The following is a 25,660-nucleotide window of genomic DNA, read 5'->3' as shown; positions in this document are numbered from 1 at the left end:
TCTGAAAATACTCCCGAGTTCGCTCCCCTCGTCCTTCTGAGCCGGTACGCTCGAATCACTCTTGACGTCACCACCGACGAACTCCGGATGACTGCAGGATGAACGAAGAATACTATAAATAACGAAACATTCGTTGACGAAAAAAGCTCGATGCAGCTCTGCGTCTCTTGGGATTTGCTTTGTTTTCTCGCGTATTGTGGATCGATAGCGCACTCTGAAGCATAAGTTGGAGGCCTGAGCTCACAATATTGCGTGTTCTCATCATCGGGGTTTCCGAACAGTGAAACTCTGAGCCTCACAAAAATGTCCGATGAATTCATCGAGAGGGAAATTCTCGGATTTACGGACGCCTCGAGAAAATGCCCCGCCCATGCTCGCACCGGACAAACAAGCCCAATCGTGCTGTGGTGCATGTCGTCGTTACCGATTCCGTCCATTTCCAACGTGTTCGGAAGCATGTCAAGCAGGTACAACCGAAACTGGATCGGAACCGAGACCTCACCCTCAGTGTGGTCGTATCCTTTGAGCTATTTGTCTATCCACGCCGGAGCTGCAAGTCAGCCATCCATCCGGGTGAGCGGCCTTCGGACGGGCGGGAAGCAGAGCTTACTGAACAAAATCAAATCACGACAAGGAGGGAACGGAGGCTTTGTCGAACGCGTCCAATCTCCCCAACCAAAAGAAAGCGAATTTTTCCCCTTGGGCAGAAAATCTGACATCTGAGTGAGCGGTAGAGGGAGAACTCTGGTCGTTGGCTGGCTAGCAAGCCGGCCGGCTTGCTGCTTCGTTCATTCCTTCGTTGTGCTCCCAACGCCCGGGGTTAGGAAAACGAAGATCACTTTGTGACGAGAGCTGTCCAACTGTGAAACTCGAAGTGCACAATTCGCACACCCAGCCCGTCTGACTCGCTGTCTGCCGCGTTCGAATTTTTCCCTGGAGTGTTTTCGCTTTCTCCGGAAGCAGCCGCGGAACTTACGTACCCTCTTGAAATCGAGCTCCGTCGCTTGGTTGGGCGATGGTCCCAATATATTTCTCAGGAATACTCCCTGACTGAAGCCCTCTATTCAAGAAATATGTCAGGGGCGTCGGAGGGACATTATCCCTCGGCTCGAGCATATTCGTACAGTGGTGTTTCTCAGCGAACGTCAGAGCAAGGATCGAATTCAAACTCCCGCTTCCAATGAACTCATTGCCAGGACAGGGCGTGATGAAGCACGGTTCTAGCCGGGGGGTAAGACTTGTATCAAGAGCCTTTTTTCCGCGGGGATTTGAACCCTGGTGAGATCCACTGCATAGAATCAGGCTCTTTCTGGGTATTCAAGTTCCGAAGTGAACGTGACGAGAACCGTGAGGCGAACGACCTTGTGGCCGATTATTATAGCGGGAAACTAAGCAGAACGAACCCTGGTTCGTGGAAGACAGCCCGAGATCCTTTGCGAGTTCGGAGAACGGCGGCGGTCGATACTCCGACTCCTTGGAAGCCGTGGAATCCCGGAATTTCGCTCACAGAGAGTGCCTGCGTACACAGCTCTGTCGGTCCATCCACGCGCCCGCTTGCCCAACCGTCCGTGCTATCGTCCGGCACGGAGAGACTCCGAGAAGACCTTGAAATGGTTCGACACAAATGGCTGTTCCTCGTTCCGGGAAGCGCACCGGAGCTGCGCGTGCGTCGGGGCCACCTCAGTTCCTCTATCGGGGAGCGTTCTGGCGGGTGAGGAATATCTTCCTGGAAATACACGTCTGGAATCGACCGAACGGATTCTCTATCCGGGAGCGTCGAAAAACCAACAGAGGTCCGGACCTCGCCCGGCACGGCTCACGGAGCGGTTTCCACATTTGAGAAGGCTCATTTGGGAGCACCAAGTTCCCCAGTCGGTGCCGATGCGCGCAAGGAATCGGTTCCAGATGATTCTCCTCGGCTCCTGTCCAAGCTCGCTCAGGGCTCCACGAGCAATTAGACTTCAATTTATCGTATCAGGGTCTTGACGCGGAAAAGCTCCAGTCGAGAGGACATTCATCAAAATATGCAAGAGCTCACGGCAACGACGACCAGCTGTCCACACGCTCAAGCCATCAGCCGACTCGTTGGAAGAGAAAGAACAGGGAATGAAGAATAGTCGTGAAGCACAAAGAGATTTTCGTACTCGTATCTACGGCGTCTTTTGTGCGTATCCCCTCAGAGAAGCCGGGACGCAAATAAATGGGGCAGAGAGCCCCGACTCACAGTCTCGGCGCTTAGCTCTAACCACCAGAGGATCGTAGCGTCACGGCTTCTCCTCTCTCACACAGAGTTGTTAATGATATCCGACAGCTTATTTGTCGAGGCTTCTCCGAAACTCGTATCAGAGCAAACGTTGTCATTTGTTCTTGTGAGTAGACCAGCTCCTGCTTAGAATTCGCAGAGGTCAAGGCTATGTGTGAGTGAACTCGGAGAGCTCTGTTCCAGGCTCACGGCTGTTTACCTAAGAAATGGAGAGGATAGAACAAGAGGGATTTCTAAGAAGAAGCGGTGCGTACTTCTAAATGGAATGACTCCCCTCTGGTCTGCTAGTCTGCTCCAGAGCTCTGCATCAAGCGATTCCCTGGCTGTCGGATAAGGCGCTGCGTGAGCTTCAGAGAGCAGGACGCTGTGCAACGATTATAATTTTTGAGGACGAGAGGCGGTCTGAGGATTTTTTCTCCTTAGGGGCCAAGAATAATTCCGGGACAGATTATAATAATCATGGACCGCCATTTCGGTATCCATACCCCAGTGTCTTGACTGATGATTAGGAAAAGGGAGGCGGTCACCACCCCTTGTCATCGAGCTTCGGGATCGCGAGGGCGAGCAGGCGGGTTCGCTCCCGAATTTCGGTTCTAGACTTTCGGTCACGGTCCCGGTCCCGGTGCGATCGAATCAATTCGCGGACGAGCACTTCTGTCAAGTGTATAACCCAGTGGAAGGGGCTCACGAGCTTGAAATTTCGCAGTCATGGAGTCATGAGCTATATGAGACTTGGTGCTGTCATCGATTACGACAGAGCATTTGAGAGATTTCTGTTTCTATTTTTTCGCTGGGGAAGAATCGACGACCGAGTAATCCCCTCTTTCTGATAATGACGTTTCTCTGTCTCGCTTGCAGCGAAACGGCCGAGAATCCAGCATCATCGTCTTCAGCTGCCGTAGCAGCAGCAGCAGTAGGAAGGAAGGAGTAGTTGAGTGAGAAAAAATGGCGCGGAGGAAACCGCGCGCCTTGTTGGAGGAACCGAAGAGAATTCAGAATGGATGTCGAGCCCGACAGATTGCCAGAAATCGTTGGAGGGCTTTCCGCATCAAGCAGAGGTGTGCTGCATGCGTCCTTCTGCACATGACATCGGCACGACCGCCGCCACCGTCGCTACTGCGGCCACCTCCGTCGTCGACATCGATGACGATGATGATGTCACCACCAGCATACGACGAAGACGAGTACCAAAATTCGCTCTTCGACGCGTCGGCGGAATTTTCGCCCGCCGGAACAACAATGTCCAACAGTCGTAAGTGTTTTGACCACAGGACGCATGCGCAATGGCGGTGGCGGCGGCGTCAGCGGCGCCCATCTGAAGTCGACGACCAGGGCGCCCCTTGTGGCTGTCGAAGCAGCAGCTCGAACGCAGGAGCAGAGTGCGACTGTTGTCAGTTGGCAGTAGCCACAGCTCGCAGAGTGGCGACTCCGCCGCCGGATTACTATACTTCAATTTCGACGAGCGAACTTTTGTGTCATCCTGCGCGTTCAACTCAGGATCATGATAGTGCTAAATTCGATCGGCATACAACTGCAGTCACGGAAGGATTAAGTTATAGTTCGTCATCTGCATCTGCCAGTGTGGTTCCATCGAATCTCTACAGAGTCCAAGGTGCGTCCCTCCTCCCGGGCAACAAGCGAAGCAGCGAGCCACCCGAGCGCCAGGGATTGCTCCCACAATCTCAAAACGGCAACTATAAGAAGAGCAAGCAGCTAGTAAACCAATCAGATGTTGTACGAACTGCCGATCGTGTGCAGAAGCAGCGGCAGCAACAACGAACAGAACCAATCGATGCCTTGAGTACGAAGACGAAAGCACAAGCAGCAGAAGCTGCAGCAACAAAGTCAGCAGCAACAATAGCAACAACAACGACAGCGGCTTCGAGCACAACAAGGGAAAAGACGGCGCGGAGAGAAATTTCTTCAAGTGCTACTGGACGCGCCGAAGTCTCCTCGTCGACAATCTGTTTCACAGAGAGCCCCCCAGTTGCCCCCCCTCGGTACTATCAAAGTGATCATCAGGAGGATTGTCAATATTACGTGGATCACCGTTACGAGGATCAAAATTTTCATCCCCGAGGACAGGAAGGTACGAAGCTACGTCGTGGGGGGGGCAACAGCAGAGTTGCCGTGGCCCGTGGAGACGAAGTCAAGTCCGAAGTGGACTTGCCCCCTTCCCTCTATCATCCCCGACACGCGGCCTGTGATTCCCTATGCGTCGTCGTCGGTAGTGGTGCTGAGCTCGGTGTCGTTGGTGGCGGCGGCGGCGGCGGCGTCGCTGGTGAACCTTGTTGTGGAGTTGGTGGCGGGGGAAGTCTTCCACCCCGTTCATTACTCCCCCCTGGCGCTCAGACGGAGGCCACCCTGGTGTCTGCCACGAGAGATCAGCGACAGCGACGACGTGGGCGACGCGCGATCCTATCGCAGAGGTCGCGGTCTGAATCGGACGACGAAGGCGGATTCTGCATCAGGGAAGTGGTTCTCACCGATCTCCCGATCAATGGCCATCAGATAACAGGAACAGTACCAACCGAATCCACTTTCTATGTCGAGGAAGCGACCGCCGGGGAGGAAGAAACCCATCGCCCTCGGAGCACCCTGGCGCGTTTAAACGCAGGCTGGTCGTCGGTGAACCGCCAGTGTAGGCGGCAGAACCTCCCGCCGCGGAGAACGCGAGCGCAGAGAGTCCCATCGGACGCTCAGGGTTGTCTCGATGGAGCGCTACCGCCGTACGCTTCGCCCCGGCGGGCTACACGGGCCGGACTCTCGTTGCACTACCCGCCGCCCTTGGCGCGGCCGGGACGCTTCCTCGATCCAGAAATCGAGACTCCGAAACACTGCTGCGCTTTCTTGATTAATCAGACGATTTCGATTCGATGGTTCATATTGATGATTGCTTTTGTTGGACTCAGTTGCTCGCTCGTCGGCACCGTGCTAGGAACCTTCAAGACCGGTAGAGAACACCTCACGATAGCGTTATTGATGATCGGTAAGTCCCAATCTTTGACGGATCGATTAGAAAACGATTCCGTGCTGCTGCTGCTTCCTTTTCTTCTAAGCCAGGTACCTGTTCTCCGTTGGCGACCCCGTTCGCGAAAGTTTAATGCGTTCTCAAAGTTTTTCCTCTCCGCCCCTCGCTCCTCTGCTTATCGAGCTCGTTAACGACGTGTGTAATAATTGTGGAATTGAATCCGACGACATCGAAGATTGCGAACGACTGTCGCATCGGCGCTCACATGAGAGTGAACGACGAAGAAAAGTAAAAGTCGACTAAATGGAGCCAGTGTAAAAAGAATGAAATCGAGGGGCCCATTTAAAAGAACGATGTCGTGGCTGCTTGTAACTCGACGGCATCATCTTGATCAATGTGTCGTCAGAGTGCCGCCGCCGCCGCCGCCACCACCACCACCGCTGCTCAGAGTTATCTGGAGCTGGTGTGGCAACGATTCCTTTTGCTCGTCGTGTATTTACATTCGTCTTGGAAGGAAGAGCGGAAAGTGTTCGTACATTCTTTATAGCTGAAAAAGCAGCAAACCAGCCACACCACGGTGGCTCCAACACAAGCACACACTTGGTAAGCCGAATGAACGAACCAACGAACGGGCTGGCGGACTGACTGACTGACTGACTGGCAACGTTATCGGTTCAAGCGTCCGTTCTTTCGTGGCTTTGTTGTCGACGTTGTCGCCATCGTCGTCTTCTCCTCAGCCTCACGATGAACCACCACCGATAGTTGCTCTTGGTACCGCGGCGGGTGATGGTGGTAGGGAGCTTCGATGGACAAGCGAACGATGAAGCCAGTAGTTAGGCCGGGTAGCTTGCACTGAGCCAATACAAGAGCTTTTGGCTTCTTTCTTCGAGGTCCCCTCCGACGAAACAATTGTCCCCATGTGTGAGGCGCATCATGAGATCGAACGCTCTCAAACACCCGAAAGAATACGAGAGAGACGCGATTGAGTACGATTTTCCTTATCAGCGAGGTAAACAAGGATAATTGAAAACTGCTCATAGGATCTATATTTAGTCTACGCAGTTTTCCTCTAGACGTTCTGACTCCGTCGACGACGACGACCACCACCACCACCGGTAGACTTCGCCACTCGCGAAGTTTTCGCGGCCGAATGAATCGGTTACAAACTGGACGTTCCGCTCCGCCTCACCGCAAGATTTGGAACAATTCAAATTTGACTTGATCCAGAGTCAGACTTAGGTAGGCGAACACTGAATCGCTCTGCGGTTGGGAGGCACGCACACACGACGACGACGAAATTAATTGACCTGTTCTGTGCAAGAAGTTTGCACGAGATTTCTCGTTGCACAACGTCGCCTTTGTCGCGGTAGCTCGCTTTCCCTTCATTTACTTGGCTTTTTTCATCGCGAGTGTTCGCAGCTATCATCTTCCAAGAGGATAGAAAAATGCGGCGGCGGCGTCGGCTGCTTCAGAGCTTGGTGTAACAAAGAACGCTGTAATGAAACTGGATTCGGCGTTCCCGTACGATAAACTCTGCTTTGACCGTCGATCGGCACTGCCGTCTTCTTTTTTTCTGACATTGTGTGATTCTGTTCAATCCCTCTCTCTTCTTCTCATCCTTCAACCCATTCACTCGTCCTCACCTCTTTCACCGTGAATATCTGAAGTCGAAGGGATGTTCCTCTTTTTCCTCCTGCAGGTGCGATTCCCTCGCGCGAACGGCCAGGATCGAAATCACAGAGGTCCACTCCCCCACCAGTCGCTCTCACTGATTCTTGTGGACTCTCGTTAATGTCGTGGAGTTCAGTGGGAATGAAGGTCATCTGAACGAGCCAGAACTCGCACAGCGACGACGCTTAGCTAGCGATAATGCTGGAAATATTTGACAGGAGTAGTGGGCGCGGAGCACCCGCGCGGTCAGGCGAATTTGATGCACTCTAGCCGTGCATCCCTCTGAAAAAAATCTGCACGTCCGGTATTCGATACCGATCCTACCTACTTTTAAAGCTCGGCGGAGTTCCGGGGTCGCTCCGAGGAATTATATCCAGAATCGAGTAAATTCGCGAGTCCCTGAAAGAATTATCCGTTGCTGAAAACTTTCCGGCTAAGTCGTCTGATGGAATTCTGGAGCTGTCGCGTTCGGGACTGATCTTGTAAATTCTCCCGAGGTTGGCTCGGGTCCCTACTGGATTCGAAATGATATGGGAGAGCGCAAACGTGGAACTCGTATACGAATATCTTCTGGGGTTGGGGGTCAGCTCAGGAGCTTTGTCGAAAGAACATGAAATTGCGGGGTCATAGGGAGGATATTTTTTCTCTGAAATCCCGCGAATATTCATGCTCCTATTTGTCTTCTGTGACTGGTCATAGAAGAAGAAACTTGTTAAAAAGTTGTCTTCAAGTTTCTGAATTCTGACTCGGTACGCAGATGGAAAATTGCCCTGTCAAACGTCTGAGCATCATCGTCTTCCACCGTGTCCTCTCAGTTGGCTCCAAGGTCCCCCAAACGAGTCGTGTCGGCTAAGTTTCATCGATATCCTCGAAAAGCTGCCTTTGAAATCTATTCCGGGGACTGGACGCGGCGACCGAAGTCCCAACGAATCCTAGTGCTGGCGATCTGAGCTCCTCAGCGGCCAATCCTGATGGGAACGCCCCGGAATCCCCGTGGTGGTTTTCGACTGAGCGATCAGAACATTTGAAGTTATTTTTGGGAAAACTTTAAAATCGTGTCAATTCCACTATTTCCGGAGCGTCAGCCACTTTTTCGAGCGATAAAAAGTTTTCAAGGTCTCTCGGTGAGAACTTCGGAAGATTTCGGCGGGAATTCCCGAGAATTTCGACGGGTGCTCGCTACACTTCGGAACGAAACCTTCTCCGATTCAATGCTTCAACGGGAAGTCGAATCAATACTGCACGGCCATTGTGCCGGGAGAAGCGGGCAGAAAACCTCAATGTATTGTACATTGGTTTCTGTAACGGCGCTCCGACCTCAGACAAGAAATAATGAACGCGAGCTCGTTGCGGCTCAACAATGATCTGCGCTTGGGATGAGGGGAGCGACCGCTGAATGATGTATTCGAGTTTCCAAAGCCAGGAGGGAGCGCTTCGAAGTTCTCTCTCAATTCCATCAAACTTCGAACAATGTAGCGAGTCGTAATCGTGGATGGGACAATTTCGTCGGCATATCAACGACTGCGACTTATCGTGTGTTCCCATCCAGATTGACCGTCCAGATTGATTCCGACCACTACATAAGTCAACGAGACAGAAGACGTTGACGGAAGTCGTCATCGCTGTGACACTAGTTACGCGTCCGAACTCGTGGTTCGCTTCGAATCGCTCGACAGAAGAGCCGAACGCCGGCGAACTAATCAGTCAAAGGGCTCTCCGGCTCTTCGTTGTTCGAGAAACACTTTCTGTTCGTTGTTCTTTATTTTCTTCTACATGCCGGTCAACGTTTGCGCGTAAGTGTTTGTGCTCGCGGACCCAATCGAGTGCTAGATTCGGCCGGCATGCAAAGACAATATACGTTGCTGACCCCACGGGGTGACTCGGCGCGCTGTTCGCGGGGAGTTTTACGGCTCGTTGTTCTTGTATGAACCAATTTTTGGATAATCATCTCGATTTCTAGGATAACGGCGATCGTCTCGTCGTCGACTTGTTTGCTCGCTAGTCCGTCGATCCGCGAAATTCGCTTCGGTCTGAAAGATTTGTCAGAAGTTTTTCTTGTTGCTATTGCTTTCGAGCCGCTTCCTTCAGTATTTAACGGAATTTGCGTCTCGCGCGGGTGCCGAGGGACCATGGAGGCGGTTGGAATTTCCGTCCCGACTTCCGTGCGCGCTCACTGTGACGTCGGAATCCTATGGCGAAGAGTGCAGCGTCGAATCCGTGTCCGTCCGCCGTCCTGACATGCGGTCGATCGCGAGCACTGGCATGAAAGAAGAGATCCGGACAAAAGTGTCCATCTTTCTCCGCTTTTTTCTCCGTTAGCGCTTGAAAGATGCTGTTGTGGATGAATTTTGTTCGTCTGCCAGAATGCCGTCGCCGAACGTATTGTGTGCGTCTGTCGCCATTGCTTAGCGTCGAGCCGAGACGGTTCGCTCGACGACGCGAAAACCGGCAGAAGCGATCTGAGGACGGTGCACAGGACGCACTGACCGAGAACTGAACCGGCGACAAGACAATCAATTCTTTCATTCATCCTCTCACTCAGTCTGCAACACATTCGCTTCGACGGCGCAAAAGAGACCCGATTCCCGAATCTCTTTCGGGTGTACCAGATACAATGAATCGATTCCGTCAGAACGGTCTCCTCTGGGTCAACAGAAATCGAGGCTCTCGGTGTGCGTAGACCACCGTGAGGCGAGCTCATTCACGGGCGCATTTTCGGGGGAAAAGTTGCGCGGAATGCTTCCCTTACAATCTCGTCTCTCGCTGTCAGTCTGCAGAATGCTCACGATCAAGGGTCACTCACGGTTCCCGCTCATTTGTCCGTTAGTCAAGATCGCGGATTTGCCCGCCGCTGGAGCGAGTCAGAGGTGTTCCAAGACACGCGAAGGGTGCTCAAAGACAGAGCGGACAGACTGAGTCAGGCTCGTGGAGATTTTCCCTACATTCCAAAGTTCTGTGGTAGGAAGGCTGCTCTTTCATGAGCCAAAGATCTACGAAGCCGCTCCTCTGGACTCAGTCAAGATCTCGGTACTCGGATTTTCGGCCACGATGTCTCACACTGCCCGACCAATCGCTTTGAACATACAAAGGAATCATGAACGAATTGAATATTTTGCCGGCGTGAACTTTCATACCGCGAATGCTCTCGCCATCGGTGCCGGAATATGGCGGCCAATCCCCCATCGAGCAATGAGGTCGAGAGCCGAAGGTTTTCCGGTCTCCCTCCTCCCATTGTTTCTCGTGTGTATCACTGCTCTGTCCCTAGGGAGGGTAACCTGGAGGAGAGCCTGCACTTTCCCGGCAGATACGAGCGCAGCTGCTTCGTGAGGATGAACGCCTCACGGAGAATTTCTACTCGAGAGCTGGCCTGTGGAAGAGTCTCCGACCGGAGCTGTGACCTGCGAGAATAGCTCCGTGGACATGAGCTGACCGTTCTCCGTTCGTGCATTGTCCCCGTTTTTCGGAGCATCAATTGAATCAGTGGGTCTGATCCAATCATAAGGATCACTTGTTCGCCTGATCGGGTCCAAGTCAACTGTAAGCTGAACAACTACGTGGCTACTGTACGTACACCGACCTCCAGCACCGGCGCCACGTGAAACGTGTCATTAAGAAACGACAGTGGTACCCGGCCAGCTCCGGTCCGCCGTCCAGCGGCAACGCAGCTTGCATACACGAAAATCCTGCCCGCTTGGCTGGCGCTTCGGAATGTCAATCTATTTCGATTGCTTTTTGCATTGGAAAGCATTGTTGTCAAGCTTCCGAACGCGGTAGTTGCGGTAGCGCGAAAGATATAGATGATCGGCGTAAGATGGAAGCTGTCGCTGCCGAGACTCGTGAAAAATTTCTTAATTAAAACAAGACTCCGAGCCGCATCTGTAGGTCAGTCGAGCGGACGCTTGGGCGAACGGACAATCCGGCGGGCGGATGGACGACTAGCCAGCCGCCTTCATGACCTCAATCAGGGTCTGCAGGTACCCCGGCACCACCTATGGGAGACACAACAATGGCGCTCGACGCTTAATCCAGTGAACTTCGCTGCACTTCTGTTCTCTCTCACAGAGACAATTTCAAGTAGATTAAGCGACAAGGGGAAGTAGCGACGTCTATTACGATTGTCGTCCGATTTCAGACGCAATCGGAAAACTTCATGAATGTATGCTCGATCCGTGGAATGTCGAAAGCAAGAAAGCACGACGAAAGGGCGCGGCTAATCTTTACCATATTTTTCACATATCACGGTCCCATACCACCAGCATGGCACTGGTGATCCGGGGGAGTCGCTCAAGCTGCAAATGTTGCGTTGATTGACTACTTTTTGTTTCATTTTCTCCTTGCGTAGCTCTTTTTCATTTCAATCCTTCGCTGCTAGAGGTGAGGCTCTTTTCCTTATGCGAAGGACAAGCACTCCATTTCGGCGGGGTCTCTTCATCTCTTAAGCTGATAAATCACGGAACGTGTGCGACGTTTGCCGGTCATCGTAAGATCCACACGCAATAATCATCAGGCTCAGGGTGAGTCGCCATCATTTCGGACATCGTCTCCGTTCCGGAGGAAAACTCCTCGGTGGGGTTCGCGCGAGGATCACAGCGCGATGTTCGCCGCTCAATGTGGGACAAATTGGAACTCGCTGTTTGTATGCGAGCTTCGCACCGAGAAGAAAAGAGGAAAAAAAACTGTGAATGGTGACGACAATGTTTTGAAAAGTTTTTATTCGATTCCGTCGAGTGAGGATTTCATTACGAATTTGGAGCCAGCTCGCTTCTCAACGCTCGGTTGTTGCTCGAACGAAATCGCGAACGGAGCAACCTTCCGGACATGGCATCATCAGTCAAAATATAATTCGTAACGGGATCCGTGACTTGGATGAGAATTTCACTCTTTTTTTTTGAACTCGGCGTCGAATCGAAAATTTATGCGTGACGGGACTCGTTTCAAATGATATTCAGTAAACGGAAGCGCGTATCAACGAATAGGGAAAAGTCCACAGCGGCCATGCCCACATACAAATCGTCTGCGTACGGACCTGAATAGTTTTCTGACCGCATTCATCGTGACCGGTGTATCTACTATCGCGTTCACTCAAACCTACCGCTATGCTGAAAATATGCAAGAATCTCATTTCGCTATTCCACGTCCCGCCCAGTACCGGCATGAACATCGTCGTAGTGACCGAGTGAATGAGCAAATAATGAAATTGCGCAATTGACCGTTTGTATGAAGACTCTTCGAGCCGGAGACAGCGGTCCCGAGCAATGACGCGATAAGTTCGCTCGACACAATCGCGCAGGGCGTACCTAACAGAAGAAGCCTCCGGCTTCAACGAAACACGATGTTTGCGAGTGGGGACGTCGTCGGAGCCCCTTCTTCAAGGTCCCGGGTCCGTCCATTGTAGGTCTGATCGAGCTGCAAACTGCAAAGTAGGATTCAAATGACAGTGTGGGTCGGAGCCAATGGGACAGCGAGGAGAAAAATCGAGGTAATCTAGCGGGCAAGTTTCTTGATCCAGCATTAGCCAATGCGATAGAGCTCCTATTCAGCCATCAATGGGACCAGAAATCAAATGAGAGCACATTGTGAGTAGTCAGCCCGCTGCTAGGCGGACTAACCAGCTGCTCGTCCACGGTGGGAACGCTTCCCCGTCTTTTTTTTGTCAGAGCAGAACCGAGTCGCTGCTTGCATGTTCGGCCAAGAGCAAATTATTTTTGGGGGAATGTCGCAATCCCTCCACAATGGAATGTCCTGGGATTTTCGTCGTTGTCGTCTAGGAGATGAACGATGCGATAGTGTTTGGACGACAAAACTGTCTGACGTGCTCACTCGTTCACTCATTGCTTGGTTGAAAAAGGACGAGCGAAGACGAGCAACAGAGCAAGCTCGCCGGCGGTCGCCGAACACTGTCGTGTCGAGATGCTGCGCGGCGAAACCTTCATCCATTTCTGCTAACACGCGAAATTCGTTGGGAAGCGGATGGATTTGTTTGTCCGTTCCAGTGATGTCGCGGGACAATTTGCACAGAAGCGTCGAGTGAAAACAACACATTCTTCTGTTGCGTTTCGTCTCGCGTCGCAACTGTGGACACCCCAGTGTTTCTCCCAAGGTTCAAAATGAATCCTGTTACGCGATGTAATTTGAGGAAAACGACGCGTGATGAAGCGAAGTTCGTCGAGTTCGGCACTCGAGGAAGATATCGCACCGAGAGGAAAGCTGGTCGCAAAACGAGAGGAGCCCCCTCCGCCCTTTTCGAAAGAAATGGGTTCCCGTTGCAGAGCTTGGTCATTGGCGGGTCGGGAGAGGAATTCCACAGACTCCACGCATATTGGGCTCCTGTTGAGGCGCTGAACGCTCCGGGCTGCACGCAGTGCAAACATTCCAAGGTGAATGTTGTCAACCCGAGGACTCGGGAATGAATTGAATAGACGAGCCGGCAGACTCCATCAAGAAGGGAATTGCTATTAAGAACTTCGGAACGTGAAAACGAGTGGAACGGCACAGCTGCGGGCACTGCGTCAAAAGTTATGCCGCAAAAGGGTCGACGTCGACGTGTGGTTACAGCGTGCGCTGCAACATCGTTTCCAACGCAGCCGTACGTACAATGACCTCACCCCGTCGGAATCAGGTCCAGGAATTCAACGTGGACTCGGAGTGAACCGCGAACGTTTTGTGCTGCCTCTAGCGCCCTCTGAACATTCTCTGCGGCTCTGTTTAGGAAACTCTACGCATTTCTGAGAATCGGAGAGCCTTTGAAAAAGCTCCCTTCAACGTCTCGTTCCAAGTGATTCAGCTCTGTCGTTCGGTCGAGGTGATGGGAGCAAATGGGTTAGTTGGTTATGCGCGATCGCAGGTCGCATTGCAGGCTTCTCACCGGCCCATCTATTCGTTTGTCTTGAAGACTGTGGCGTGTGGCTGGTTGCCTTCCCGATAGTCGGCCAGTCAAGCAGCCAATATGGTTCGCTAGAATGTCCTTACTTCACACTCGCTGAAGCTCACATTGGTGTTGGCTCAAGCGTGCTCCTGAACGTGGTGCGGGCCGCCTCTTATGCCGAAGGCCGCGCGCACCGCTTAATAACCAACCCTGTCTGCGACATCAAGTGAATGAGAAAGCAAATAAATCCCCATCCATCTGCTTGATATGTTCTGTCGCCGAGCAGCAGCAGCAGCGTCGCCACCATAGCCGGGAGTATTATCCGAGAGCTCGAATGTCGTTTAAAGCTAAAATGGGTTTTGTTCAGACTGCGTGTCCGTGGTCGTCGTCGCCGCCGCCGCTCAGGCAGCCTGATAGCTTTGACGAAGGAAAAACTGACTGAGAAAGTTTATTTTCGCAGTGAATTCGAGGGCTTTCGAAACAAAAACAATCGAGAATCGGAAGAGAAGAAGAAATGACCGCTTTCATCATGAAAACAATACCGCCATTTAGAGCAATGTACCGCTCGTCGTTACCCCGGAGCCGACCCGAAGGATCATTGTACGGGGTCTACCTGTCTAACTAAGTAAATACCATGCGCGAAAGGCGCGCTCGAACTTCACCGTCCTAACTGGGCGTTCCTGTATGGAATGTGGTTTGCCCGCGAATCTTCCCGCTGCTTTCAGTCGAATTGAGGGTTCTCCTTGAATAAGTTGGAGAATCGTGAGTGATTAGTAATGACACGAGAAGCCGTGCGCACACGAATGCAGCGGCTTGAGCTCGTGAGTTCATCTATTCGAGAATACTCAGCCGCTTGCGAAACTGATATTGATATCGATCGGTGAATCCCTCGGAGACTCGGTCGTTGGCAATGCTGATTATGCCATTACTGCTGTTGTCCTTTGACCAGCTATCCGACTTGCGACCACGTGTTTGTTCGTCGTGCTATTTGCGTCCTTCTCTGAGCGTCAGCATAATAAACGCGTGCAAGCCAGCCAGTCGACCAGCTATGTCATTTTCAGCGGACCGATGGCGACACACATACGTCTGAGTTCTGTTGACATTTCACGTGGATCGTTTGACTCCTAGAGCGACCGCGACTCGACTCGGCAGCTTCTCAGCCCGAATTAATTCATCTCGGCGATTCATAGAGTATGTACATACATTGGTGCATTGCGGCGCCGTAAAAAGTCTAGCGAGCCCAATTCTCTGACGGATTCCCAAAATTCTGTAGAAATTCAAGAAAGAAGTAAAAACGCGAGCAAAAGCCACCGGGAGCTTAGATGTAAGCTGAAGTTGAAGGTGCTCAGAATTGGATTGTTCCATCGAGAACGGATTACGAACTGACCGTTTTCAACAACGCGTAAATTGTTGCAGCCGCATGCTACGCCATAAATAAGCAACTATAAATCCCCATCTGTTCCCTTTGAAATCTTTTACAAAATCACAGATCTTTACTTCGGACACCTTGTGATGTAGGTAGCGTACGGACGCAGGCTGCTGCAGAGTGACCAATGGTGCGAGCGAATATCTGACTGAATCGTTGCTTGCTCGACCGAGTGGCTTTTCTGTTTTGAATTCTCACTCTGCCGTTTTCTCCGCCGACCGAGTCTCGATGGATGTTTTTCTTATTATTCAAAGTTCACGCTCGTTTCTTGGAATTGCGACCGACTTAGCATATTGAGCTATGGGTCAGTTGAAGCGGTTCAGCTCAGCTGGACGAATGATCTTCCTATCTCGAGTCCACTCCGCCGGAGTTTCGTGACGATTGGGCGGGTCGAACCGCCACCGGCAAGAGCGGCGGCTTCCAAGGAAACGAATGGGAATATTTTGTAGTTTCCCAATTCGCTCCGCTGCAGGCATTGAGTGAGCGAAAGCACAACTGTCTCGGTTCCACTGTTTTCTGCCGTCCCCCGAAGTCGCGTTCAACGCTCGTCCCGATCATTGCGGACATTCAGGAAACTTCAGTAGCATTTAGTGGTCAGGAAGATAAATAGACGTACGGATGATTCGGCCACGCAACTAAGAGAAACTACAGATCGGACTGACAGACTGAGGAATGGGTGGATGCGTGGACGGGCGGAGAGTCCGGCAGGCTCCGGAAGGGCCATTCACGCCGAAACAGAAGTACATCTTCTCGTCAAAAAAGGCGTATCCACGATCGTTCAGACGACATTTCAGTGACGATGCCGGGCAGCAACACTTGTCTGACCGACCGACCGACTGTCTGACTGTCTGACTAACTTACTGCCTGGCTACTGGCTAGCTGGCAGACTGACAGACTGACTTGAGAGGCTAGCCTGCTCGTCGGACGAACGGTGGCTTGATTGTAAGTTGGTTGGTCGGTCGGTCTTCTCGGTTTGTTACCACAGGTTTCCCAAAGTGGAACTGAAGCAGCTAACGAAGATTGCATGGACGAAATGATAGACGAACGCATTTTACGTCGCAGCTGAAACAAAGACGTAATATGAGCGTCTCGTATTCGTGTCGCCTTAACACGTCGTCGACTGACACTCGTTTATTGGAGCCGTGCTCACTCATGAAGTGCGAAAAAGCGATGGGATTCAGCTCAGCCGGTCAGGTTGCCTCTTATGGAAGTTTGCTAATCGCTAGCGGCACCTCGAGCTCTCTAGATCCGGAACTGGAATCTCCCGCACCGTTTCGCCCTCCGATAATTCCATGCGCGGATTATCGGCACGAGTTGGAACCGGACAAGTTTTCTTCTCCCTCGTCATCAAGGCTTAGGCAGTGAACTCCATCGCCAATGTTCCCGGAAATAAAGAGCCTTCGTTACGCTGCGGACGTTCCACACAGTATTTCCGATTTGCGTTACGTTGACCACTGGAGACTTCTTTGAAACGACATTATTATCGTTGTTGTTGCTGTCGTAACCGAAGTTATATGTACGCATATGCGCCGGTCGCCGCTAAAATTTCGTACTGAGCTGAGGCGGTGATGAGCTTTGTTCGTCTGGATAGCGAGCGACGCGGTGGTGGTTTTAAGTACGACGCCTCCGCTCGAGGATCCGGCGGCCATCAAGTTTGCAGTGCAACGCAGTCGCAGCCGTCATCACTGCAATGAATGACACACACCCGTGAGCGCGTGCACCCAAGTGAGAGGACCGGCGCCCATCTGCAAACTAGCTGTCGTCTCTTCATCGTAAATCAGTGTTTTTTCTTCCCTCCCGTCCTTCCTTAGTGTCTTCTTCTGAAATAAGCCGACGTGGGACTTTGTCGCCGACACTTGCGTTTTCATCGCAGTGCAGCGACGTCTTGCTCTGGGTTTTATTGTTTCGAAATTTTATCGCGAGCGTGACTTGTCGGCGATTAGCATACACGGAACGTTTTTCGTCAACTAAAACAGCCGGGATCCACAAATTGGACAAGCGGACCGTGGGTCGACTGCCGTCGCAGTGAGTTTGCTCGCGAACGGTGACGTCAATGATTTTATTCGAGTCCGTCGCTCTACCGACCGTCTCCCCCTCCGGCATGACCCGTTCTGGCTTCCGATTCTGCGTGCTTGGTATCTCTCCGGGCGCTCCATGCATACGGCTCACCGATCACTCTTTTGACGACCCAATATGGGTGAGCTATCTTGACAAAGTTGCATCACATTGACCTGACCGTAGTGAAATTGGGTCTAGAAGTTGGATATCATGCACAAGCGCTGACTCGTCAACCTTGACCGAGTTGTCAACGAGTTTCATTTGATTGCCGCTCATCTTCTCGCCAGGTGATCTCGAAACATTTCGCTCCTAAAGAGTCACTGTGGACTTAGGCCGAAGCTCGCTCACTCGCTCGCAAGGAACTCAGAGAACGTTCCGCGGCAGCTTATTGCCTCGACTGCTTGAGCTTCGTGCTCGACGGAGAGTAATGCGGGAAACGCTTGATATGAGACGTTCACAAAAATAACCAGACCTCCTCTTCCTGAGAACTCGGTTCTCCTTGCTCTGGCGGGGGATAATCTGCGCGAAGCGGATTGAACCCCCTCCTCAGCTGAACGGAGCTCCTCGTTCCGAAAACGTAAAACGTACGAGCTTCGCCTCCTCCAGAGAGAAAGGGATTTCCGTCTTAAGGTGCGGGAGACTTTTAAATTTAGATCTGTCATGGAGTAAGGCTGAAGTCAACGACAGAAGCGAACCGGGGTCACTCGATGGTTTCATGGCTTGTTGATGATGTCACTCCAACAACAACCAGAAGCGGCATTGGCATCGGCTCGTGTAGCATCGCCGACGGTAGCGGAGTGGCTTGCATTAAGGCGGAGTGCTTTGTGATCATCGTTTATCTTTTTCGTGCCCTTTTCGCATGTCAAGATTGCCAGGGGTGGAACTCGGTCTGGCTCTTTCGCTAGCTGGCTGGCTGGCTAGCAGGAAGGCAGTCGTCTCCTCACGGTGAGCTTGTTCTTGTCTGGATGAGTGTCTGGCTGGTTGAATGGCCGGCCGGCGAGCCGGACCGGCAGACTGACTGAGTCGTCCAAAGCGATCTCTGATCACTCCGCGTCAGCAAGTGGAACGCTCTCTGAAATGACCCAAAACGAGTGAAAGCTTCCTTTGTCAGCGTCGTATCGGGGGTTTTTGGTGAGTCTGCCTTCGTCGCATTGTTGCCGAGCGTCGGACGGATACAGTTCGAGAGCCCGAACGAGTGAAGCGTTGTCTCGATTGTCTTCACACGGTTTCGGAGTTGCGCAACCGTCGTCGTTGAATGCGCTTCGACTTGCTCACGAGAACTCGCCTCCTAAGACCGATAAGGCGATCGATGCCCAGATTGAATAATGATCTTCCGAAAGCTCGTTCCGAGGGCGTATCTGGAGGCTCGACAGGAAATGAGGGGTCACGGTATCAAAGGAAGGAGGCATGATAATTTTTTTCTCCCTCAATGCCCGGATACCTGACCCATATATCGCCTTTTTTGTCCGGTGACAACGCACGTACATAATTAAATTTCTATGCATCCCCAGTCGCTTGGTTCCGCCGCAGCACCATTGCCATTTCTGGTCGGGAGGTGCTTTGAATAGAGTTATGTGTTGTAGCCGCAGCTTACACCGCCGGCACCGCGGCTTCTTTAGTCATTATTAATATTATTAGTATTATTATCATTATTATTATTCAGACGCGGACAGCGGCGGCGGTGCAAGCTATGCCGCTATATTGTCGTCTGCGATTGTTACAAGCCGTCCGGCTTCATGCAGCACGCACCGAACAACGGTGCGGCTGCACAAGTCGCTCGTCGTGGAGCGAAATGTCGTCTTCTTCGGCGACGGCTCAAAAGCTGCATCGTGACCGGGCGGTGTTCTGTTGCCGATGGTGGTCGGACGGCTGACCGACGACTTCATTTCTAGAGGGAAGTATGTCCGCTGTGTCGCGAACGATTGCGACGCATACCCGAGCGTAATGCAATCTTTCGGGAATGATATCGATCGAAAGTCGCGCCCTCCCACAACATGGCGGATCGTCGATTTCCCGGCTCGTTACTGGCCGCGCAACTCGGGAGCAGTCCCAGAATTCCGTCGAAGCTGTTCGCCGGGAAACGCGCGACGATCGGAGATTCATTGCGGGGCCGTTCCCCCTATGTCAGTTGGACCGTCCGTCAGAACGTTCCGTCTGCGGAACGTTCTGGGGAAGGATTGAAACAATGTAGGACGATTCACCGCAGTCTATTTCAGTGCCGTACAGTTGAGCGCAGTGAAGGATAAAAGGGGAAGCTCATCACGGTGCGCGAACTTTGGCTCCGATCGCTTCGGAACAACAGAAAAGTTAAAGAGTCGTTTTGATAGTGTCCGACGGATCAGGCAGTCCAAGCCGGTCGGATCAATCGACGTCGTCGGCGGCGGTGTTGGCGGCAGCAGCAGCAGCAGGAGGGTCAAATAAGAACAACGGCGACGGTGTCGACGAGCTCAACAGCAACAACAGCAACGAAAACTGACGAGCAACTTTTGTGCGGCACTGGTGTGTGTTCGGTCGTTGTTGTCGATGTCGGTGCACGCGGGGCTACGGCAGCTTCCTGGCTGGATCACCGGATAGCGGCGGTGGCGCGAGCCGGTGGACGGCGGCACACCGGTGACCTTTTTTGTGTTTTTGATTCGGTCTGTAGAACCAGAACTGCAATGCGGGTGACCTCTGCCGAATTCTGGACTCCTTCTACTGGTGCGGCCGGTGCGAGGAGTGAATTAGGTCTTTCTTTCCGCGGCTTTCTTTCTGATAGGAGGGCGTTCGGTATTTGTCGTCGTCGTTGTTGTTGTTGCTGTCGTTGCGGTAGGGATCGTCTCCTCGACGTTGCTGCCGACCAGCCTGCGAGCCGATCGGGCGGCCCGCAGTCGCAGACCCTTCCTCTGTGGATGGCTACCGTCGTTGGTCGGGTGGAGTCAAACATTCGGACAAAATCACAAGTGGCTAAACAATTTTATCATTACCCGGCGCAAGAGCGAAGCAACAGTCTGGTGGGCAGCACGTTTCCCTCCGCCGTCGGCGTCATCGCCTATTCTGGTAGTCGGAGGCTACGGGTCTTGTCTTCCGGTCAGGTGCGGGAGGGCGTGTTTGTGGGATAGCCTGAAGACATTACGGCCGTAGATAGGACCTTTTCTGTTCGTCGTTCACACGTCGCGTCGGTCGCTGTGCTTGTTTTCTTCGACTTTCATAGCACGACGTCTGTTAACCTTTGACAAGCGGATTCCGGTGAATTATTTCCGCGGGGCGCAGCCGTGATCTGCCCTCATCGCTCAATCGTCATCGAGCGCATTGTCTCATCTTTCCTCGATGGGGTGTCACCGCAGCCGGCTTTGAACAATGTTGGAGACGTGGATTTGTCATCTCGAAACGCGATGACGATGTCGGGAGAAATTTTAACGATTACCCCGCAAAGCGTGATTATCATAATCTCAGAGCTTGAGCCTCTTCTTTGCTCGATACCGACGGAAAAAGCACGCGTTATCCCGTTGTGACGAAATCCACGGTTCATGCTCTGTCGCGTCCGCTGTAGCGGTCTGTTCCCATGAAGGCTTTCGCAACAACACGAGAGCAGAGCATGTCCGGGATTGCTTGAAACTATGTTCACAGCGGATCACAGAAGATTAAGCCGGGAAAAAATCTCTGGAGCTCTACATGGAAGATTCCGCGTCCCCTCTGCGGCTTCATTTTTTGAAATTGAATAAATTTCCACCTCGTGCTCGACGGCTCAGAAACGGAGTTCCCGGTGCTGGACGGGGGGTGTTCTCGGGATCGGTTCGACTCGATGGCCGTCGACTTTCGGAATGAAGACTTTTGAATCGGCAACGGCGGACATCGGAAGAGCAGAATGGTAAACTGTGGCAAACGTCTCTCTCAATAATTGTGAGCGATAGGCAAACGGAGGAACGGATGAGAATCTATAAATTAGGCTGATAAAATCGCTTACGTGGACGAACAACTGACTCTTTGCAAGCAAGCGAACGATGGAGTGCACGATCGAGCGCGAGAGAGAACTCCCTAGCAAATTATTATGCGTTTCAAACGTATGTATGTAGTTGTCGTTATTGTTTCATAGTCCACTGCCTGAGCTTGCGACAAACGAAAATCGAAGACCCAGTCAGAGATCATCGGTGTTGAAAACGGTTACACCGTTGAGCTCAGCGGAAAACGGAGCTTTCATCGCACGGAACCGTCCCGCGTACAGTGCAAGACCTTCCGTTCCGCGGAACTCGCTTGGAATAAGCTTTTGTTGTGATGAGCGCCATTCCACATAAAGTCTATTTGCTATGGGAGAGGCTCTCCCGAAATGGCAAGCAGACAGTGTTCAAGCTCCGTTTTCTTCTCCAGATTTTCCATGCGGGGTATACCCCATGCGGAGGGATTCCATGAGGAATTCGTCCACGGCGAACTGCTCGGGGCTTGTTATGAGCGAAGCTCGCAGATTGAGGCTTTCCTCGCCTATGGGACGCGTCGGCGATCGGAAACTTCCTTTGCGGGCTCATGTGCGGAAAACTCCCTCCGGCGGACGAGCCCAACGATGACGTCGGCACTTCTCAATAACAGCTGTAGCGAGAGCAATTGATTCGACTGTTCTCCGGCTGTTTGGAGGCTTACCGTTTGTCCGTGCGGCCTTGACTCCAAGGCCCTGATTCCAAAAGGCAAAACTCCATCACTTTCTCTGAGTGTGCGCCGGTCTGTACCTGCTCGGACGGGCGGACAAACGAGCAGGCCTGCTGCCAAGCAGCCTAGTGACCTCTGGTGTAACTTCCCAAATTCAAGCTCAGCTTGCGAGCGGGGCTGCGGAGACAGTGGCACCGCCCGCTCTTCCTGCCATCATTTATATCGCCGCCTATTCATTACCCTCATGCTGTCAGAACCCTCTGGCGGGGTCCCCAATCTCTTTCCGTCGACTTCCTTCCTCTACACGTATGTAGGAGGGCACATATGAAATTTTTCTCGGAGTGCAAACTCTTGTCGAGCACACAGAGTTCCGAGCTGTAGCTGATTCTGGAAGGGGGGAGTAGTGGAGGGAGGCTCGGACCTATGCAAAGTGTTAAGAGAATTCCGCCGCATGATCCAGCCAATGTTGGCAGGCGGACGGCGGGAGAGCAGTCGGGCGGGCAGTCGGCTGACAAACGAACAAGAAAACGTAGGAGAAAAAAACGTATAGTACGTCATAGCTTAGCCGTGTAGCCGGAAGGCAAGTTTTACACCTCAACGTCTATTCCCTCCTCATCGCCGCTCCAATCCGTGGCCCGCTCGTAGGTCCGTCGGCTGCTTCGTACGTACGTACGCTTACTCGTCCGTTTTTTTTCCCTCCGAACCACGGCCGAATTTCTGAATAGAAACGAGCCTCTGCTGCTGTTTCAGCCTGCTTTCCGCTGGAAACGGTGTCGAGTGCAGTCGAGTGTGAGTGAGTGAGTGAGAGAGGGGAAGAACGCACTAACGTCTGCACGCACGAGCCGGTGTAGGTGGTACTGATGTATGTGTGCAGCAAGCGATCGCTCGTTGGTCCGTTCGTTCCTTCGTACGGCTGGTCAGTCACTCATTCACTCACTCACCCGCTCGCTCACCCACTGTACGGCCTCATGCATCTCACGTCACGCGGGGTAGAGGGGGAGGAAACTCTCGGCAATTCTTCCGCGTAACTTCTCCGCCGAACAAACTCTGCGCACAACAGCGATATTCGAGGAGAATTTTCTTTCGCGTCCGACAAGCTCGCTCGTCAAGCTACCTGCTCTGACCGCTCCCTCAGAACGAACCATTAAATACACGCGGATCGGATTCCTCTCGTTTCCCTCTGCGTTTCCAATGATGAATTGGAGTGCGACTGAGACTCCGAGTTGTCGATTCCTCCAGACATGAGGCACGCATTCGGCGCAGCAAGGGTGTGGTGAGGGATTTTCTCATAAGACCGCACCGCAATGGAGAGATCTAGGATGTGATAAGGAGAAGCTCCCGACGAATTTGTTTGCTTCCGCGATCTGTGGACTCAAGCGAGGGAAAGTAGAGCGTCAAAGAGACGTACGTGCATTGCATCCCATGAGCGTGTACGATCCGTAAATCTGGAACCGTATAATAAAGAGCTCGTCTCTCTTCCGTGTTTAAACGGTCATATCTATGTAAACATCAGTCTGGGACTGGCAATGTTCACGAGCTCGGTGGAGTCCACAGTCGGTGAATTCCCCTCGGTCTATTCGACTATTAAATGTTCCGGATATCGCTGGGGGTCGGCCACAAAAACGTTCCGATGAGAAAGGCTCGCTGAGATATATCTTGGCCACATACGAGTCCACGTTTACTGTGCGGTGGGTTCTCGCGTTTTAAGCCAGGCCGGAACAGCATGCAAGGCTTTGCGAGCACGCCTCGCCGTCTGTCTGTGCGTACGCTTGCTCATTCTGTCATTCACTCAGTCGCTCTGTACACGTTTTGCCGGCGTTTACCTTAACGTGGCTTGATTTTCATATCTGGGCTCGGTCGGCCGGCCTCCGTGACCACCCGTGGACGTAGTTGTCAGACTGCGAGCCTCGGAACACGCAGTGGTTACACTGGTTCGGCCCCAACAATCCTTCTGGCTTCATCCTGGTTTGAGCCTGTCCTGTTGCCACGAACTCTGGACGACGCACAAACGAGACTGCATGGATTCAGGGCGCTACGGAGACGATTCCGACCTTGACTTCAATTCAGGTCGCGTCACGAATCGCAGCGAAATCCATTCGCTTATGAAAGTCTCTTCGGATGACGGCATTACAGCGAAAAGCACCGCGACATCAAGCCCAGACATGCATGCATGCTTCGTTGATTGAATTTGATTCGGAACTTGTTCGACTGCAATCAACCGCGCGAGAGAACGTCGGGTCTATTATTGTCCACAATCTGTCGGAGTACAGGCGCTCCTGCCGCTTCATCAAGTTGCTTCTCCCGCGCGTGCACAACATCAGTCGACTCCGACCGTTCACTCACTCAGAGATGAAAGCGAGAGCGCTTTGCCGTGCAATTTTCTTTTGTCAAAAGGGAAAACGAAATAACATTTCCGCTTGTCTCCGTATGTGATTCCGTTCCGCCGGAAGGAGTAGGGGGGAAAAAACAACCTGGATTCGCAAGCCTGGGTCACAGTGATTCGAATGCGAACGACCATAGAGATGAGGCAGACGGGAGGACGGTTCGAATTTCGCGGTGGAAGTCTGACTCTCCCTCTTCTCGATATCCGACGCCCACCCGTTTGCTTACTCCTCCGCTGAGTCCGCGGATCGTGAGGTGCGCGAAGCGCGAGTGGTGCGTCTCTCCTACCGGACCTACGACAATGCACGGCCGCTCCGGAGCTTCTGGGCACTTTGTCAAGAGCGAGTTCCCGGCTCACCCGAGTCCGGGAGACTCCGACGGGGTAGAGGGTCCCTGCGTCGACTTGCTCAGGATCGAGTCAAAATCCGACACGATCGCGAGCCTCCCGCGCTCGAGGGGTCGTTTCGGACAGATAGCGGAGCGCCGGCTCTCGATGGTTCGAGACATGAGGAATTCCGCTTGTTTCGATGTTTGTTCCTGGACGGTCTTACGGTCGGTCTCAGGTGGTTCGGGCGAGTAAGCAAGCGAGTGAGTTAGGACGGAGGCTGCCTGACCTCGTTATCAGAGCGCCGAGTGGTGAGGGTTCCCCCAGGAACTGCTCCTCTTCCTCGCCGTCGTAAATAGCAGCAGTAGCAGCAACGTCCGCGGTGGTGGCCTTGGCTGGTTCTCCTTTTCCTCGTCCTCTTGCTACGGCTGCTGCTCCTGTTCAAGGACGACGACGTCGCTAGCCAGCCAGCCAGCCAGTGAGCCTCCCTTGCTTGCTTGCGTGCTCACTTGTGTCACTGCTTCTCGACCGAGTCTTTCAGTCACTCGCCACCCTGGAAGCCCCCGCTGATCCCTCTCCTATCCCCCCTACAGCAAATCCGCCGGACGGCGACGTTTTGCTTCGACGCCGCGAGTTATCCGAAGCAGAAGTTTCGAGCCCTTCTTCGAGACTAAGTCATCAGGAGAGTGGATTGAAAACTGTCGTGTGAGGAACCGCTTCATCCCTCGTCCCTGAGCAACTTATGTCTCCCAGAGTGTGAATCAAATCCAGGTGGTTTAGGGGCTGAGCGTTCAGAGAGCGTCCATCGTTCAGCTGCATATTCCCACCAGGGATGAAACCGCTACTACAGCTGGTGCTACCGCAGCTGCTGGCCCTCAACGACCCCCAAGCTCGAGATCAGTGCACCGACCGCCGTTGACGGCCTTGAATCATTCCTACTTCAACGTTCCTCTGCTGGAATACGAGAAGAGCGATCTTGTTTCCACACAATTTGAGTTGATATTATTCCTTCTTTGACGAGCACGAAGGGGGACGGATTCCGGCTGTTTGAATCCACGAACTCGGCTCACGCCGCGCCGCCG

General features: G+C 52.7%; 1 protein-coding gene across 1 annotated transcript in view; it reads left to right on the top strand.

Annotated features, from left to right (window-relative positions):
- Positions 1-5,077: 5,077 nt before the first annotated feature.
- LOC100903013 (uncharacterized) overlaps positions 5,078-25,660 on the top strand; it is a 31,984-nt gene continuing 11,401 nt past the window's right edge. Inside the window, exon 1 of the mRNA XM_018641642.1 lies at positions 5,078-5,252. Coding sequence (XP_018497158.1) covers positions 5,153-5,252 — 100 coding nt within the window. The 5' untranslated portion in view covers positions 5,078-5,152. The remainder of the gene's footprint in view (positions 5,253-25,660) is intronic.

Source organism: Galendromus occidentalis, unplaced genomic scaffold, assembly GCF_000255335.2.
Source record: "Galendromus occidentalis unplaced genomic scaffold, Mocc_1.1 scf7180000075896, whole genome shotgun sequence".
NCBI lineage: Eukaryota > Metazoa > Arthropoda > Arachnida > Mesostigmata > Phytoseiidae > Galendromus > Galendromus occidentalis.
The sequence above is the reverse complement of the archived record's forward strand: the minus strand, read 5'-3'. Positions and strand labels throughout refer to the sequence as shown.